The 16,443-nt window shown below is 30.8% G+C and overlaps 1 protein-coding gene across 1 annotated transcript; it reads right to left on the minus strand.

Annotated features, from left to right (window-relative positions):
- Window positions 1–4,851: 4,851 nt before the first annotated feature.
- LOC145745859 (uncharacterized) lies at window positions 4,852–16,165 on the minus strand. Its single transcript, XM_082564036.1, has 14 exons — window positions 16,041–16,165; window positions 14,920–14,996; window positions 14,680–14,765; window positions 14,272–14,392; window positions 12,808–12,915; window positions 12,163–12,266; window positions 11,557–11,677; window positions 10,135–10,284; window positions 9,290–9,455; window positions 8,984–9,087; window positions 8,537–8,687; window positions 7,523–8,256; window positions 6,724–7,077; window positions 4,852–6,576 (listed from the first exon to the last, which is right to left on the minus strand). Exons 1-14 carry the CDS (start codon window positions 16,096–16,098, stop codon window positions 5,494–5,496), a joined length of 3,417 nt encoding a protein of 1,138 aa, XP_082420162.1. The 5' UTR covers window positions 16,099–16,165; the 3' UTR covers window positions 4,852–5,493.
- Window positions 16,166–16,443: the final 278 nt, after the last annotated feature.

Raw genomic sequence — 16,443 nt, forward strand, 5'->3', positions numbered from 1 at the left:
GATGTCTGAAGAATGTTATAAATTATATATCCCGCAGCAATCTAGCTATAAATATATATGTCTAATTTGTCCAACGAACTAGAAAATTCTGTCTCGGTATCACATTAAAACGAGGTATTTAATTCAGCACTATAATTACTGTCTAAATGTCTGGAGACATTTCGTTAGGCTGAATTATACATTGTGCTGTCCTCAATGTCATTACAGACCTAAATCAAGAGCTTTATCAGCCTTACTGCGTAGTCTTTAATGGTATTGGACTGTGCAAATAGCATTGATTTCCCATTTTGTGGTGAAGTTAAACTCCCACGACGCCATAAACAAATTGTCCTAATGGTTTTATTGATTTTATACAAAGAACGATTTAATAAATTTTTCCAAATGTTTACACAAGTCAATGTAGGTCATATTATTTTTATTTTGTTGAATTGCTGAGCTGTTTTATATAATAACAAAAAAGAACAAACGAGAAAGTCAATTCAATGATCACAAGTAAAAATAGACCCGATTTCTTTATTAAAATAAATTTTGATAAATTTTAGCTGCCATTAATGCTACATTAAAACGCTGTGTAAATACAAAATTTCAAACTAAAGACTCTACAGCTGGGATTGTTTCTTATCTGTTATTTTCTTAAATCTTGCACAATCTTTAAAATACATATTTTCAAAATCTTGCGTAGCCACAACATGCAATTTGTTCTAGTTGCTGTTCTACACTTAGAAACAAATTTTCGATCCTAAGCGCCAAGAGCCTACTACAAAAAAAACGCCATCAATATGTTATTACTTATATAATAGACTAACAGTTAACCAACCAAACCAAAGTCCCTATTTCAGTCCAAAGAGAATTTTTCTTTAAACCTAAGTTTTATATTAATAGGTATATAAATACTTTAAGTTCTCGAGTATGTAAAATAAATATTTTGTGTTTGAAAAACGGTACTTTAGAGAAATATACTATAATTTAGTGGTAACTTAAGAATTTTAATGATAGAACTACATAATGTACTGGTGCCCTTAAAGCGACGGCATATACAGGTGCTAGCTATAAAGGCAAAATTTTGTACTTAAAGATGGCCGCATGACGTTAAAGGCTGCTGTGCAGGGTTACTTGCTTTTAAATTTACTAATGTTATATGCTTAATCTAAAACTTCTCAACTGAACTATCGTATTTTAAAAAGAGTCAACTGTTTCTAAAAATCCACTACGTTTTGATGCGATTATCTAGGCTGTTTAACTTCAAAGTTATTAAATATTCAATTGCGAAAACAATTCTAATCCAGATTTTCCCAAATTGGTCTACATTAACATTAAAGCTAAATTTTTACAACATATTCTTTGTTGATTCAACAGAAAGTTCTACCATTAGCCTAAGGGCATTATCACTTATCCTTGCTTTAGCACTGATGACAAAACCATAAAAACGGATCTGATTACACGGTACTTGAAAATATACGTTTTACACCCCATGGGTTGGCCAAACCGAAACTTAGCCTATGTCAAGCCTGCCATACTAATACGATATGTAGTTGGCCGTTTTCCATGTTCAATGAGCTGGGCTAGGCTCTGTTGCCCGACAACAACGTATTTGATCCAATAACTTGACTTTCATTTACAGTACACACAGTTTACTGGAGTATTACCTTGTGATTTTAAGACCAAGGCGCTGGCTCGTAGATTTCCGATAGAGCGCTAGGTGGTTAACTAATAGCTTTAACTAAAAACCAAAAGCAATTATCGTATGACGATTAAAATCAACGTACCATTAACCAATTACTCCTAACGTTAACTATTGGTTAGACACAGCTACTCATCATTCAACACTTCAGTTCGAAATCCAATAATACAAGTTTAAAACGTGACTTTCTAAACAAGGTTGAGGACACGGTTGAAATGCACCGTCGTTTGGGGCTACAGCTCAGTTAATTGAAAACGCCCTTAACTTTATAATCCTCGGATTACAGTTATGTACACAAATGAAATAGATAAGCAACTCTATGCAAAATTTGAACTCACTTAGCACAATTAACTGGCATATATTTGTAGGTGTGGTTGCATAATTTGCAACATTTGGTTGTTAAACTAGAATCGTACAATACACCAAACTTTACCAAAGTTGTTAACATTTTTACTTTAATTAGCAAGTGCGTTTTTAGGCAAAAATAACCTGCAGTATAATTAGGCCTAATGCGAGTTTAAAAACGTTTTAAATTCATATGTGAAAGCAACACAGCTTTAACTGTTTAAATTAAAAAATCTTAGACTAACACTTATTTTAGCTTTAAAATTATACACCTTATAATTTAACTAGCATGAGAACAAACTTTTTGTATCAGTTGAACAAATTATTTATGTCTGTAGGTAAATATAGGAATAATTTGCGACTCTACTATTGACGTAAGAAACATGGCAAATAAAAAAAAATATTCTCCCTTTTTTGACAGTCTTGCCTAAAGTACACAGAAGAGTCTGAAGAGTCTCCGAAGACAAATTGAGACTAATTTTAAACACCAAGACAAATAACTAACAGTGACGTAACAACAATGTCAAGTGCTAAAATCAACAAAGAAACTTCTGACTTTATAGCCTTTTACTTGCCGGGTTTTTGTTTAAATATCAATCTACCTTGCCAATCAAAACAAGAGACCACGCTAACTGGTTGATTTTAATAATTTAACATAAAGTAATTTTTTTTAAAAAATACTTTTAAATTTAAAACTTAATTAAACTACATTGTCGTAAAATCAATTATTTTTATTTTGCTTCTAATAAATACACAAACTACAAAATCAGCAACTAACTGTAATTTACCTAACTGCTAATATTCATATCGCACTCGCTTATATGTAAAGGTACAAAGTCACTACTACTTCACATTTCTTTGAAGTGAAATAGTGAATAGAAAACATGTTTGCTTTTATCCCCGCAGGTTTTCGATATAATTTACAGCATGCACTTTAACAGACTTCGAATGCGTCACCATGTTCAACAGTCCGGTTAAACGCTATTGTTAGCCTAACGACCTAAAACCCCCATTTGTCATTCATCTGACTTAACTAAATACTACTAAGTCATAGAAATAGCACGCATAAACATGAAGCTAATAACTGAGATTTAGAATGATAAGTGCTTACACCTGACAATAACGGTGTACGATTACCCCTTTAATTTGTCGTCTTACTTACACCGTTTCCTGCAGACTAACACCCGGCAACCGTAAAGTAGCGATAATAATGTGCAAGCAACCTTCTACGCTTTCCAAAGATGCCAGAAACAGATAAATGCAATTTCGCTTCGTCTGGATTCGCTCGTGTAGACCTGTATATAAAACACACACACTCATCTAACTAATATCAAAATCTGTGCCTGTTTGACTGCTTTCTGGCTGACGCGTTTAACCGTAATTACACTTCAAAGCCTGTTTATACTGCACACTTGAAGTAATTGCATTTTATTGCGCTAGTCAGATTTAATTGGCAATAAAACAAAACTGAACTAAATTAAAGCTGAGCAAATGTCGGGTACAGATTATTTAAGACTTAAAACTTTATTACAGTATTAATTTATTGCTTAGCAAACTCTTGGTGCGTGCTAATATTCACATAGGCTACATCTAAATTAGCTTTTCTGAGTTAAGCTCAATACTACAGCTAGTGGAATGAACTTGCTACTTACATATATTTAAACAGCAAAATAGTTAAAAAATTTTTTTTTTTGTTTAAACATTATGAGTGAAATTTTAGAGACTGCTCTTACTTCTATTTTTAACATAATGACATCGAGACATTACGACACAGTACAACAAACAATCAAAACCACAAAAATTGACATTGTGGTACGAAAAATCCCTGACTGTGGTGTGACAGATTTATGTATTTACAAGACCTCAGAAAAGGTACACGGGCCAATGTGCAACTTTTATTATGACCTATATGTTAGGATTTGACATTGCTTTATACGTGGACGCGGAATTTAAGTTAATGGAAAATAAAGAAGGCCAAAAAAGGAGAGGCGAAATCTTAAAAAATAAAACGCAAAAAATCTGTTGACTGTTCATTTGTATTTAGGTCAATATTATTTTACAAATTAAACTGCATTACCCAAAAAAAGGTTTAGGGTAAGCTTGGGGTTATAAAAAAAAATTTAATTTTTTTTTAATTTTAAATGTCTAAATGTCGGTATTTGGTTTTCGATCAAATGACTTTTTTTCTTCAATTTCCGTTTCCTCATTTTTAGGCGACCCGCTTTATACGACACGTTTTAATATAAAGCAAAACAAACTCGTTTGTTATCTATTCAAGAAAAGCAGACCATATCATAAACAGTCCTTTGACAACCTGTCTTAAATACACATCTTTTATACTGCTTGCTCATTAAAATGCATATTTGTCTCGATAAATTATAATCCGTTTAGTTAAAAATCATCTCATTTAAAGTGTCTACTTTAAAAATAACTGTTTTACTAGATATCTTCTCGTGTAATGGGCCTTGTGGTTAAGTCACATTATACTATAATACCTGGTTTAAATTTTTTTTGAAATTTGACATTGCATGAAACGCAGATTATAACTTTTTAAGGTCATTTAGTGCTTACCCTTGTATAATAAAAATAAGTGATGTGTAAAAAACTAAGACAAAAGGTTATCTACCATTGCTAAGTTGACCATTTGCATAGTTATTCTACTGAAAGGTACAAAAATATATTTCCCAATTTTCTATTTTGTTATTTATTAATGATATTTTTTTATGGTTGAAAAATCCTATTAAATAGTTTTATCTAAATCAAGTTGAATAATTTTTTTTAAACCGCATTTCAAATAAAATTTATTACCTTAATAGTCCCTATATTTAAGAAAATCATTCCAATATAAAACAAAAACCAAACAATAAATAATTACATAGCACCTACCAAAAAATCGTGTAATGTCATCTAAAAACACAGATATAATAAAAACTAAAATTGCAATTATAATAAAATAAATAAAGTTTAAATTAGGTTATATTTAAAAATATTTATTGTTCAAAATTAGTTCCAAATTGCAACTTTTAACTTAAAACAACGCAATATAGTGTGAAAATATACAACACATATATGGCTAGGTGTAAATAAAATGCTCAAAAACTAAAAGTGAACTTCTATTTTGATCGGTCTATAGAATAGATACATTTTCAAGAACAACACATTTACTAAAATAAAAACGCTTTTTTATAAATAAATATTAGTTACTTTATAGTTTATTACAGATAACGTGTTATACACAACATAAATAATAAGAACTACCAAGCTAAAACAGGTTCAAGCAAAGAAAAAAAGAACACTAAGAAAAGTAAAATAAAATAGGGCGCCAAAAGTGGCAAAAAAGTTCAAAATCGACAAGGTAAACAACCTAATGTAAACTGCAATCCGCAGGGATATAATTATTAAACTATATCGTTGCAAGTGCATAATAAATAACTAAGTTAAACGATTTGTTCTATGGATTAACACTATTACGTTATATTAACTGAATGTTCGGTTTGTATAGCGATACTAACGTTTGATTTTCGACGGTCTTGTGACCAAGGCGTATTTCTAATGTCATCACTTGACCCCGGCATACTGTATGGATTTTGGCGGGGATTCGAAACGGCGTACGGCGGCGGAGCGACGTCGATTTCACGATGTCGGATAGGAAAGCGATTGTGATTCGAGTAATTTTGACTTTGGCCCGAAAATCTCGTACCGCGGTCGTATTGGTTGGAAGAAGAGAGATCGCACGAATAGGAGAGAGACGAGGGAAGAAGTTTGTGAGGCATGTCGTCGTCATATCTTTTAACATTCATTGGATCAAACGCTTGCTTGCTAAAATAACCCATACTACTGCGTCTGCGTGGTGAAATTTGAGACAAATTGTTCGAAAAAGTCGGGTTTTTGTCGTTCGGGTTTTTGTCGTTATAACCTTGCCCTTGCTTTAAAGGTATACGATATGATCGCAATTGTTGGTCTTGGGCCATAAAATTAGTTCGAACAGAATTGGATTCAATATCATGGTTTAACCTATAATGATCCAGGTACGATTCCTGCCGCTTCGTCGAATACCCAGATCTACTTGCCCGGAAATCGTTGCCCGAAACCCCGCTGTCCACACTCCAACTTTCCGATGTTCTCATACCATAACCAGTATTATTCGAGTTTGTATTTTGCTGGGTATTCGGTGCCAACAAGGCACTTAACTCCAGGGCGCTCGGAGGTTTAGGAAGCTGAGCAAATCCCGAATCTCCTACCGCCTTCCTAAATTGGGAACCGGAAGGGGTCGGGTCCTGTAACGCATCGACCGACCTGGAGCCCGATGGAGACCGAGACCGATCCAGAAACGGCGAGGACAGGTCTTCCGTCATGTCCCAAGATTTAGACCTGGTGTAGTAATGGGCTTTGTTGTCGCCAATCGACAGCAACGAGCTGAATGTCTTGTAGTCCATTGAAGGTGTCCTATGGACAGCAGCAGTTGGTTTACCTTTGGTAGAAATTGGGTAAGGACTTGGTGAGTTGCTCGATCTCGTAGCGGAGAGATAGTGCAAGGTTTCTAACGATTCCTGTTAAAAATTTTAAACGAAAATAAACAACTGGCAAAACTTATTCAAACAAATATATTTGTCAAAAAAATAAGAACAGTCGTACCTGCGGAACATGCTTAATTGCAAATTAATGAAAATAATATTACATTTTAAATAAAAAATTACCTCCATTTTAGACTCGAATACCCCAGCGGCGTCCTCTCCTTCATTGCTGTTCGGTATTGAAAACATTCTATGCGATCCAGGTTGGATGACGTCATTATATTGGTAAGTGACATCATCGTCCAAATCGTCCTCGCTTTCGGTCAAGTTTAACTTGACATTGTCATACACGCTCAGAGGTCGACTGTTCGTGGCAGATCGCAAGGGAAAAAGTTTTGTTTGTTTTAACGTGATTTGTGGTTGGAGTCGGCTGTTGCGGTCATCTGTGGGCGGCGAAGTGCTGTCGTTGTACGAGTCGGTGTCGGAATAGACGGGCTCAGACGAAGACAATTCGTTCCTTGCGTCTCTTTCGTTTGCCTGTCGACGTTTCGAAAATGTGTGACTGCAGAATTTTAACAACAGACCACGTATGACGTCATGTCTTACAATGACGATGATATTGTTAGTATGCATAGCATCGATTACTACGCTATGCCACACCATGATCGTGTTTATGATGGTGTAGTTTGGTTAGTTTGTTAAATAAAAAGTTACTTTTTGTTCGACATGCAAAAATTTCTTCAAAGTTAATCAAACCCCAATATCTTCACACCCTTAAAAAATCGTTACTAAATTACAACCAAAGATTGCGTTAATCTTGCTTATATATATGTGCATGCATTGGCTGTACAATTTCGCTGGATTGATATATACATGCAATATGTGTATGTGTATGCCACCAGCAGATTGAACTTTGAACAGCGAGAAATTGCTTTTAAATTTGCGATCAAGATTTAAAATGCGGGTCGAATGATCACCTCACCTGGTTAGACTGTGAAATAGCATTCCACTTTCCAAAACTGTTTGTAGTTTTACCGTAATTTCCATTAGTGTTTGACGCGGCTGAGCTATTATCATGCTGTGTTAGTTCCGCCGAAGCGTAATCCCTTTCGGATTTCGAGAGCGAAATTTTGGTGGAACTCGGTGTTTTCCACAGCGGTTTAAACTTAGTCCCGTCGCCGCTGTGAGGACTGCTCGACTGTCGGTTTGTTTTGCGGGGTGACGTGTCGGGAGAAAGTCGATTTTCAAGCGACGTTCTCGGTTCACTTTTATCATTTTCAGTAATTACACGACTCGTCTTGCGCTCTTTACTTTGATCGGTTTTGCTTTTATTTTCGTTCGTGTCTTTAACCGTTTCACCGTTCGAAATTGACTCTTTTAATTTGCTTTTTTTCTCTGGGCTTTTTGCTGAACCGCGTGACGTATTTCCACGCGTATTGTCCTTTACCGAAGAACCGCTGGAATCCACCCCGATACGCTCTTCCGATTTTCGACTCGACCTTCGCGATTTTTTGCTTCGCTTTTCCTCCGTATTTTTGGCGCGATCGTCGGGCGACGTGTGACCTCTCGAGTCAGTTGTACTGGTCACGTCACCGCCGGACGATGGCGTTAGAGTGTCCCGACCGTTTATATTTGAAACTTTGCTCTTTGATTTCTTTACTTTAGCATTTTTCGGCTTTTTGGCGTTCTTTTTGTCCTTACTTGATGAATGGTCGTCTGTATAAAATTAAGAAAAATTATTGTTATTAGTAAAGGAAAATATCATAAAATAACAAGTTTTTTATTACTGTTACTTTATGTTAGGTCGTAAAGTCGACCTTTCCATATCAAGAATAAAAAAAATACATATTTAAAAAAAAGTTTACTATTAACTTGTTTGTTTAACATAACATTGTTTATTTAAAATAAGGTTATTTTATTAATTATAACAAGCTGAAAGTCGATTTTATATAACTTTTTTTGTTAAAATTCTATTTATTAAATAAGATTAACCTACCTTGGGATTTCTTTTGACTTGGTGACCTCAAGCCAGTTTCTTGTTCAAAAGTGGGTTTAATTTGTGCCCCAAATGGAAGTTTTGGGGCCTCATCTGCTCCTGGGGGTGGTGGGTTATCTAAACTTGCTCGTTTTAACTCACCCATGCAAGCCTGAAATAATATTGATTGACTATGCAGAAAAATTAAAAAATTGTAATGTTAATAACTTAACATCAGTGAATAAAAAACTAATTTACATTATTTCTACATTATTAAGTTTGGTAACCTTGTCATAATATTCTGTTAAAATAATCTATAATTACTTAATATTTGTGGCATGTTCTAAACCATCAATTTATTTTTGTAAATTTTTTTCTCATAGCATCATTGTATTGTGTTTTTTTTTAAATTTAATTATTGAGTAAAAAAATTAGAAATATTTATGGTACTTAAAATATAAAACTAACTTTTAAATGGTCAATCACAGAATCATCATCTGCCCCAAAGTTTCTCGACAATTTTTCTTGCAAAAATGCAACTATTTCATCCATTTCCATTTTCTTTATAAGTGCTAAAGAAAGGAAAAATAATCAGAAAAATATTAATTATCGGGCAGTTATAATCTATAATATTCTAAACTGTCATAGGAAACTTGAAACTAGTCAGGGGTAACTAATGTTACTTTATGTTTAGGTCGTGAAGTCGACCTTCCCACATTGAGAATAAAAAACTGTAAATTTTTTTTTTTAATTTTGAAAAAATATATAATTTACCTTTATGCATTTTTAGAGTGCAGTAAGACATAGCAGTCAATACCCTTTCACCTTCCAGTACATAAATATCCCATAACCTTAAAGTAAGTGGGAAGGGAGTACGATCGAGAAAACATTGAAAGAACCATTTAAGAGAATACAGACTAGCAAATATTTCGTTCTTATCCTAATTAAAAAAAAAACAATATTAAGTTTTTAGGATTTAAAAATAATTTAAGGTATGGTACGGCACAGTATATACTGTTAACTTCAAAGGGCTTTTAAATGTATAATATTCAAGTTTAAGACAATTACTTTTTTAAAGATTTTCTATTTTTTAATGATTGAATTGTGAAAATAAAAGTTATAATAAAAACCAGGTAATTTAATTTATCTTGTTCAATATCTTTAAATTAAAATATTAAGATTAACAACCACAAAGTATTTGAAAAAATTTAAGCTATAAATTAAATCAAAATATCAGATTAAAAAAACAAAATTACTCTCAGAAAAAACTTAAAATAAATTCTCCTAAAAGTCAAGTTTAATAAAAACCAAAACACAAAAAGTCTCAAAATATTGTGTTTGGATAGCAAGCCATACAAGTCAAAAAGAAGAAATGAAATTGCGACAATAAATTAATTTAAAGCCAAAAGTTGAAGTAAAGTAAACAAAAAAGTTTGAGCTGAGCAAATAAGGAACTTTTTTAATTTTTTAATTTTTTTATTTTGAAACAATTCTAATAAATTGTTTTTTTTAATACTATGTATTATAATATTTTCATTAATTTTAAGTAAGAAAACTCTGGATAAACCATACATTTAGTAAACAAAAACTAATAAAAAAAACATTTTTTTTTTACTGACCAAATGTTTTTTCAGCCTCGGAATTTGTTTTTTCAAAATTTTATCGTGGTGGTCTTGAAATCTCATTAACTTGGGAAAGCCGGGAATAAAAAAGCCATGCATACGATGTTTTGGGCCATACAGTAATGAATGCAAAGCCCAGAACGCTTCCTGTAAACAAAAATAGAACTACTTTAATTGTAAGGGAGAAAATGCACTGTTGACCTGTTTTATGGGATTCAAATGCAATATCCTGAATTAGCAAAAAAAAAATTAATTATTTTTTATCAACAATGCATTGTTATATGCTTATATGTCTACCGAATGCAAATAGGTTTTAGTTTCTTTTAACAAACCCACTGGTTTGGTGTAAATACAACTACTTTGAATTATTGAGAGAAAAAATGGCATTAACAAGAAGCATTACGTCACTAAATTTCAGTTAAAATAAAGGAGTACTGTTATTGCATCCAATAAAAAAACAACAAAAGTTTTATTCACAAAGGTTAACCCAGTACTTAAATCCAATGTGTATGGCCATATAAAGCTAAGCGGTAACTTTGCCATACAATCACAATGGGTTATTTAAACAAACGCTGACTGGCAATTTAGGTAACAGTAAATGTATACTTATAAGGTGTTGGAAAAATTTGACTGTACCATTATTTGACATTATATCCTTGACAAATGTGAACGTAACTTAATTTGTTATAATTAAACACAATAAAATCGAACAGCATTAATTTTGTTAAAAATTTATGACAACTGTAAACTGGTAAACTTTCTGTTTAAAATAGAAATAAGATTTTTATATTAGGTAACAAGCATACATGTAGTGTGTGGTTGTGTATGACTCAAGTGAATTGCCAGGTATCCACAAGTAAAGACTTTATATTAACCACAATTTGTAATGGCAAGCTCACAGCACATTTTTACCTTTAAACTACTATAGAGTTTACAAAAATATTTATTTTATTCGGTGTTCACTGAACAATTTAACCTTTTGAATGTGTTATCTAAAAGGGTGAGAAAAAACTGTATACAATATGTGCTTTCAAAAAGTAAAAACACAAATAAGTGTGGGAGTTGAAATGTTCAAAATAGGAAATTCCATAAGGTACTGCATATAAACATATCAAAAATGCAAAGTTTAAAAAATATCCTAATTAGGCCAAACACAATTAGCATATATTTCCGAGCATATTATTATTGTTATATTAAATAGGTTTATAAGTTTCTAAAAAACTATTTTCTAATAAATTGGCATGAACATTTAAAAAGTATTATAAAAAAGGGATTCTTCTTTTAATGAATGTCAAAAGATTGAAAATACTTAATCATATACCAAACCAGTTTGTTATCTCTTACATATATCATTTTACATGTAGTTAACCACATATTACATTTCACAATAGCACTTTACAGACAAATTCAAATACGAACCTCTTCACTCATATACATTAGAAGTAAAGCGGCAATCTGTGACATTCCCTGACAATACCCGACCTCTGTGTTGTACATTGAATATGCTGCTAGAACGTGGAACAACTGCTGTTGTTTGATGCTAGGGAAATCAATGTAAATTAAATTAGTTATGCGAACATCAAAGACTATATGCAGTGGGGACATTATATGTAGACAGTATTATTAATGATATCTTTTTCTGTGAATCTTTATACAATAGAGCTAAGTGGCCTATGTATGTCCAATCTAAAAGCCTTTAAAATAAAATAAAAACTGTGATTTGTGGTGAGTGGGTAAACTATCACAGGAAAACATTAGTTGCAATTGCGACCATTCTATGACAACTAAAATGCAGCCTGTAGGGCGTACAATTAACCAGTAGTATTAAATGTAAAGAAAAAAACTATTTTATATTCCTTAAACAATGTTTTATGTAAAAAAAGCATAAAAATTGCCTTATCACCACCCTTTACATATACATACAAAAAGAAAAACTAAAATGACAATTTTTAGACATTTAAATTATAAATGACATTTTAAGCTAAAATTTACATTCTTTATTTAATGAAATTACAAAATAGAAACCTGTATCTTGCTCGAAACATGATGTGGTTGCGGTAAGTTCGATTTACGTCCATGTCTATTTGTTTAATGTCTGGTGATTGTTGGTGAGAACGTTCTTTCATTTCCTAAATTAGAAATTTTAAAGAAATTCAAAAAATTCAAAAAAATTTTAACAATCACCGTTAGAGATACAAAATAAATTTAAAGATTTTTGGATAAATTTCGCTTTTACTTATCATTTTGTTTGTCGAGGCCTTTAAAGCTACAATTTAAAATTTTTGAATTAGTTTTGCTTTTACTTATTATGTTGTTTATCATATTTATTTTAAGACCTAAATTTGTTAGGGATATAAATTAATATTTTTAAAATCAACTTTTAAAATTTTCCTTGTCATTTACTCAATATTATGGCTTGTATACAAATATTAAAATAAAACAAAAAAATTTGGAGGACTTGTGCATAACTGTTTTCAATTAATGAGGACCGTAAAATACAAGAGGTGGAATTCGCTTGCCAGTAAGATACAAGAGAGAATTAGCAAGGACCGCAAAGTGCAAGAGTTTTAATGAGAACCGTAAAGTACAAGTGATCCAAAAATTTATATCAAAAACTACGACTCCTTCACATTAAAATAAATTATATAAATAAATGTTTAAATGACTAACCATGTATATTGTAGGGTTGGCTTCCATAAGAACAGCAACCTCTAACATCAACCTCCATGCATCACCTCTCAATTGTAATGGAATACCTTTGTACACCCGCTGTCGTAACTAAAAAAAAAAACAAAAAAAAACTTTAAAAAATCAATAAATAAGTTGGTAATAAAACATGATACAATTAAATCTAACTTGTTGATGGTCTTAACTTGTTTGTGGCAATTATTTCATTATTTGGTATTCTCAATTATTTCTAATTCTCTTAACCTTTAATTATTTAGTAAAGGTTATTATTAGTTATTAGTCATACATACCACGAGACTAGAAAAGGTATACAACTTTAAAGTAAATCACCATTAAGTTCAATATTTATTATTTTAGGTCATTTGTTTAGTAACTAATCAATTGAATTCCATGGTATGTGTTTGTTACAACTAGCAATTCTGGGTTTGGTGACCATGACATACAATACTTAAAATCTTTATGTAAACAATAATTAATAACTATAGCATGTTTTAATTCATGAAATTGATTTTGTCATTTTTTCTCATTGCATTGATGTAATATTATTAATCATTATATATGTTTTTTTTCAATTACTTTAATTAATGCGCGAAAAACAAAAATAGAAAAGGGCTATACAAAAAATTTTGTTTCAAAAAGTTACATAATAGAATTTGATTATACACGAACTTTTAAACTTCAAAATTCTATTCAATTTGGTGTGAGTCAGCCAAGACTTAAATCGTTAAAATTTTACTGTGTAAAGCTTAAACAAGGATTTTCGAACAAAAACAAAACAATAAATTTACCAAAAAGGACATTTATCTGATTTTATTGTGTGTTAAATTGAAGGCTATTATATTACAAACTGTTTAAAATGAGACACTTAAATTTTGTTAGCCAAATTTTTTACATCAATTTAATTAATTTTCTAAAGTAAATTTAACAAAATAAATTCATTGGTGTCAATTAACTGATGTTTATTTAGTTACAAGTAAGTGTTATATTTACCATAAAAATTTTATTTAATTAATTAAATGTAAGTTGACATTTGGCAAACAACAACTAACATCATGTCACACAATTAGTTGACGTTTTGCATAAGTAAATGATAAAAACTTAAAAACATTTAACAACTTAATTTATATATATAGTGTTACTATTTTGCCATTTGACAATTGACAATAAACAATTTTTAACAACGTCACCTTAACATTTTACTTATAGATACACTAAAACAGACTATATAATTATAAACCTATAGAATTGTGACACATAGCAAAACAGAATAGGCCATTAACAAAAGAATAAAGCATATATTCTAACTTCATATTAAAATTGACATGTTTTGACAAAAATGTCAAATGAACAACCAAAAATGTAATAAAACTACTATAGGCCTTTTGTATAATTTCAAGTGTAAATTTACATTACAAATTAGTTTTTTTTTTTTTAAATAAATTTTACCTTTTCAGTTCCTTCATACGCTTTCCATCTATTTATCATCTTTAACCATTTAAGTTGTCTTTTTACTTCAACTTGTTTTCTTCGGTCTTCTTCCAAAGTAACTTCGGCTAATTCTTCTTCACTAAAATGTGTATACACAAAAATGTAATTCCAATTTTTTAGTGTTGAAAATATATAATTTAAGTTTTAATTCTAACTACTGATGTGACATAAAAATCTTAGGCATTTAAATTCATGTTGTTCAGTTTATTTTTTTATTTTAAATGTACAGTCACAACAACAAAAAAAATAACTTTTGTTCCCAGTCAAAAAAATTGGTGTTTATTAAATAAAGTTTAACTAAACAAAAACAGGATGTTGTTACAGTATAAGGTAACAGTCTAAAGTAAGTTACGGCAATAAACTTACTGTTGAAATCCATATCGGTCCGTAACTTTATAAACTTTTGCACTTGCATCTTCCCAATCTTCCACTTCATTTTCACTATCCTCACCCTTGTCAAAATTGAATAAGTTTAAACTGCGTTTACCAGTGTAACTTATTATAAGTTTAAATTGGGTCTATTTATAATTTGCAGTATCATCACCAAATAAGCAAATTTTCTCTAAATTAGTTGGCTTGGCAAGTTTTTGCAATAAGAATAGTTACCCTTGCATATTTATTGACTATTTCCAATCTTTCTTTGGCAGCTCTGTGTAAAGCTTCTTTTTTGTAATCTTCCCCACCTGCAAAATATTCAACCAATTTATTTTAAAATCATAAATTAAAATAAATATCAATAATAACAAAATTAAAACAATGAAACTAAAAACAATGTGTTTACAGTACAAAATTGTAATGTCCTACACTTAACTTTGCATGGTGTTTTTTTAAACAATGACATTCAATTAACATTAAGTTAATATACTTGGCTATCGGTTGTTAATTTTTTTTATATTTAAAGCTTTAAAATAACCAACATTAATATTAAATACCCATCCTGCATGGAACCTTAACCAAAACAAATCTATTTAAAAGTCATGCCCTTAAAATCTATACGCCTAAAAATTACTTTCTACTTTATTTATAGCATAGAAATGAAAATCAATAAAACAACTTTCAATAGGAAATGTGGCTTTCACTTATTTATTGATTTTAGACATGGTAAGTAGCTCTCATATATGGAGACTTCTGCAATAAGTACAAACATATTTAACCACCTACCACATAAATACAATTAAGTAAATACATGATAAACACCAAAAATAGATCCTTACTAAACTAATAGGTAGCACTGCACTGATATATATTTGGCATCAAATAAAACTAAACTTAAAATGAATTAGTAATCTTTTTATATAGCTCTAACAAATTATTATGGTACTATACAATAAATGACCTAAACACTTTTGTATGAATATTTTTTTGGTTATAACAAACAAAAGTTTAAAAAAAATGGATTGTATGCCAGTACTATAGAGGTTCACAAAATTCAAATTGAATGGCCCAAAGCAGCAATTAAGCCTTACGTAACTACCCTTGTATACCCATTAGTAGGTTAGTTTATACCACAGATGTACATGATTAAGGCTTGTGTTTAGTCTGAAGTATAATTACATAATATTGAAAACCTTATTATATATTTCCACATCATTGACTGTAATTGCTTATTTATGAGCACTTACTTAATTTTATTATTCATATCTAAAATTAGAAAAAATGGTTAAGGTAACTGAGAAAAAATTACAAAAATTGCATAAGACAACAATTATTTTGTTTAAGATACTTACTAATTTCAGTTAAAGGTATGTTATTAATTCCTTCATCAATTGAAGACATGTGATCCATGATAAATTATCATTACTAATCGAATTACACATATAAATATTAATTAAAACATGGCCAATCAAAATCTAGAAACATCGAAGCATCAAAAATTAATCCGAAAATGATTGATAACTTTGTTTAATAATTAATTAAATTTAAAATTCCACACTACCAGACTAGGTTTACCACAAATACTTACTGTCACTATACAAATAAAGCTGTTGGAAGTTTTAATATTGTTTATAAATTACATAAACAATACATACTTTCACTAACGGTAACCGCTAAATACACTCAAAGCATAATCACAACAGCTACATCCCCTCGCGTTTTTGTGACCAATTACTGTTTACCAATTCAGTGGAC

The sequence above is a fragment of the Corella eumyota genome, chromosome 1, assembly GCF_963082875.1.
Source record: "Corella eumyota chromosome 1, kaCorEumy4.1, whole genome shotgun sequence".
Classification (NCBI taxonomy): domain Eukaryota; kingdom Metazoa; phylum Chordata; class Ascidiacea; order Phlebobranchia; family Corellidae; genus Corella; species Corella eumyota.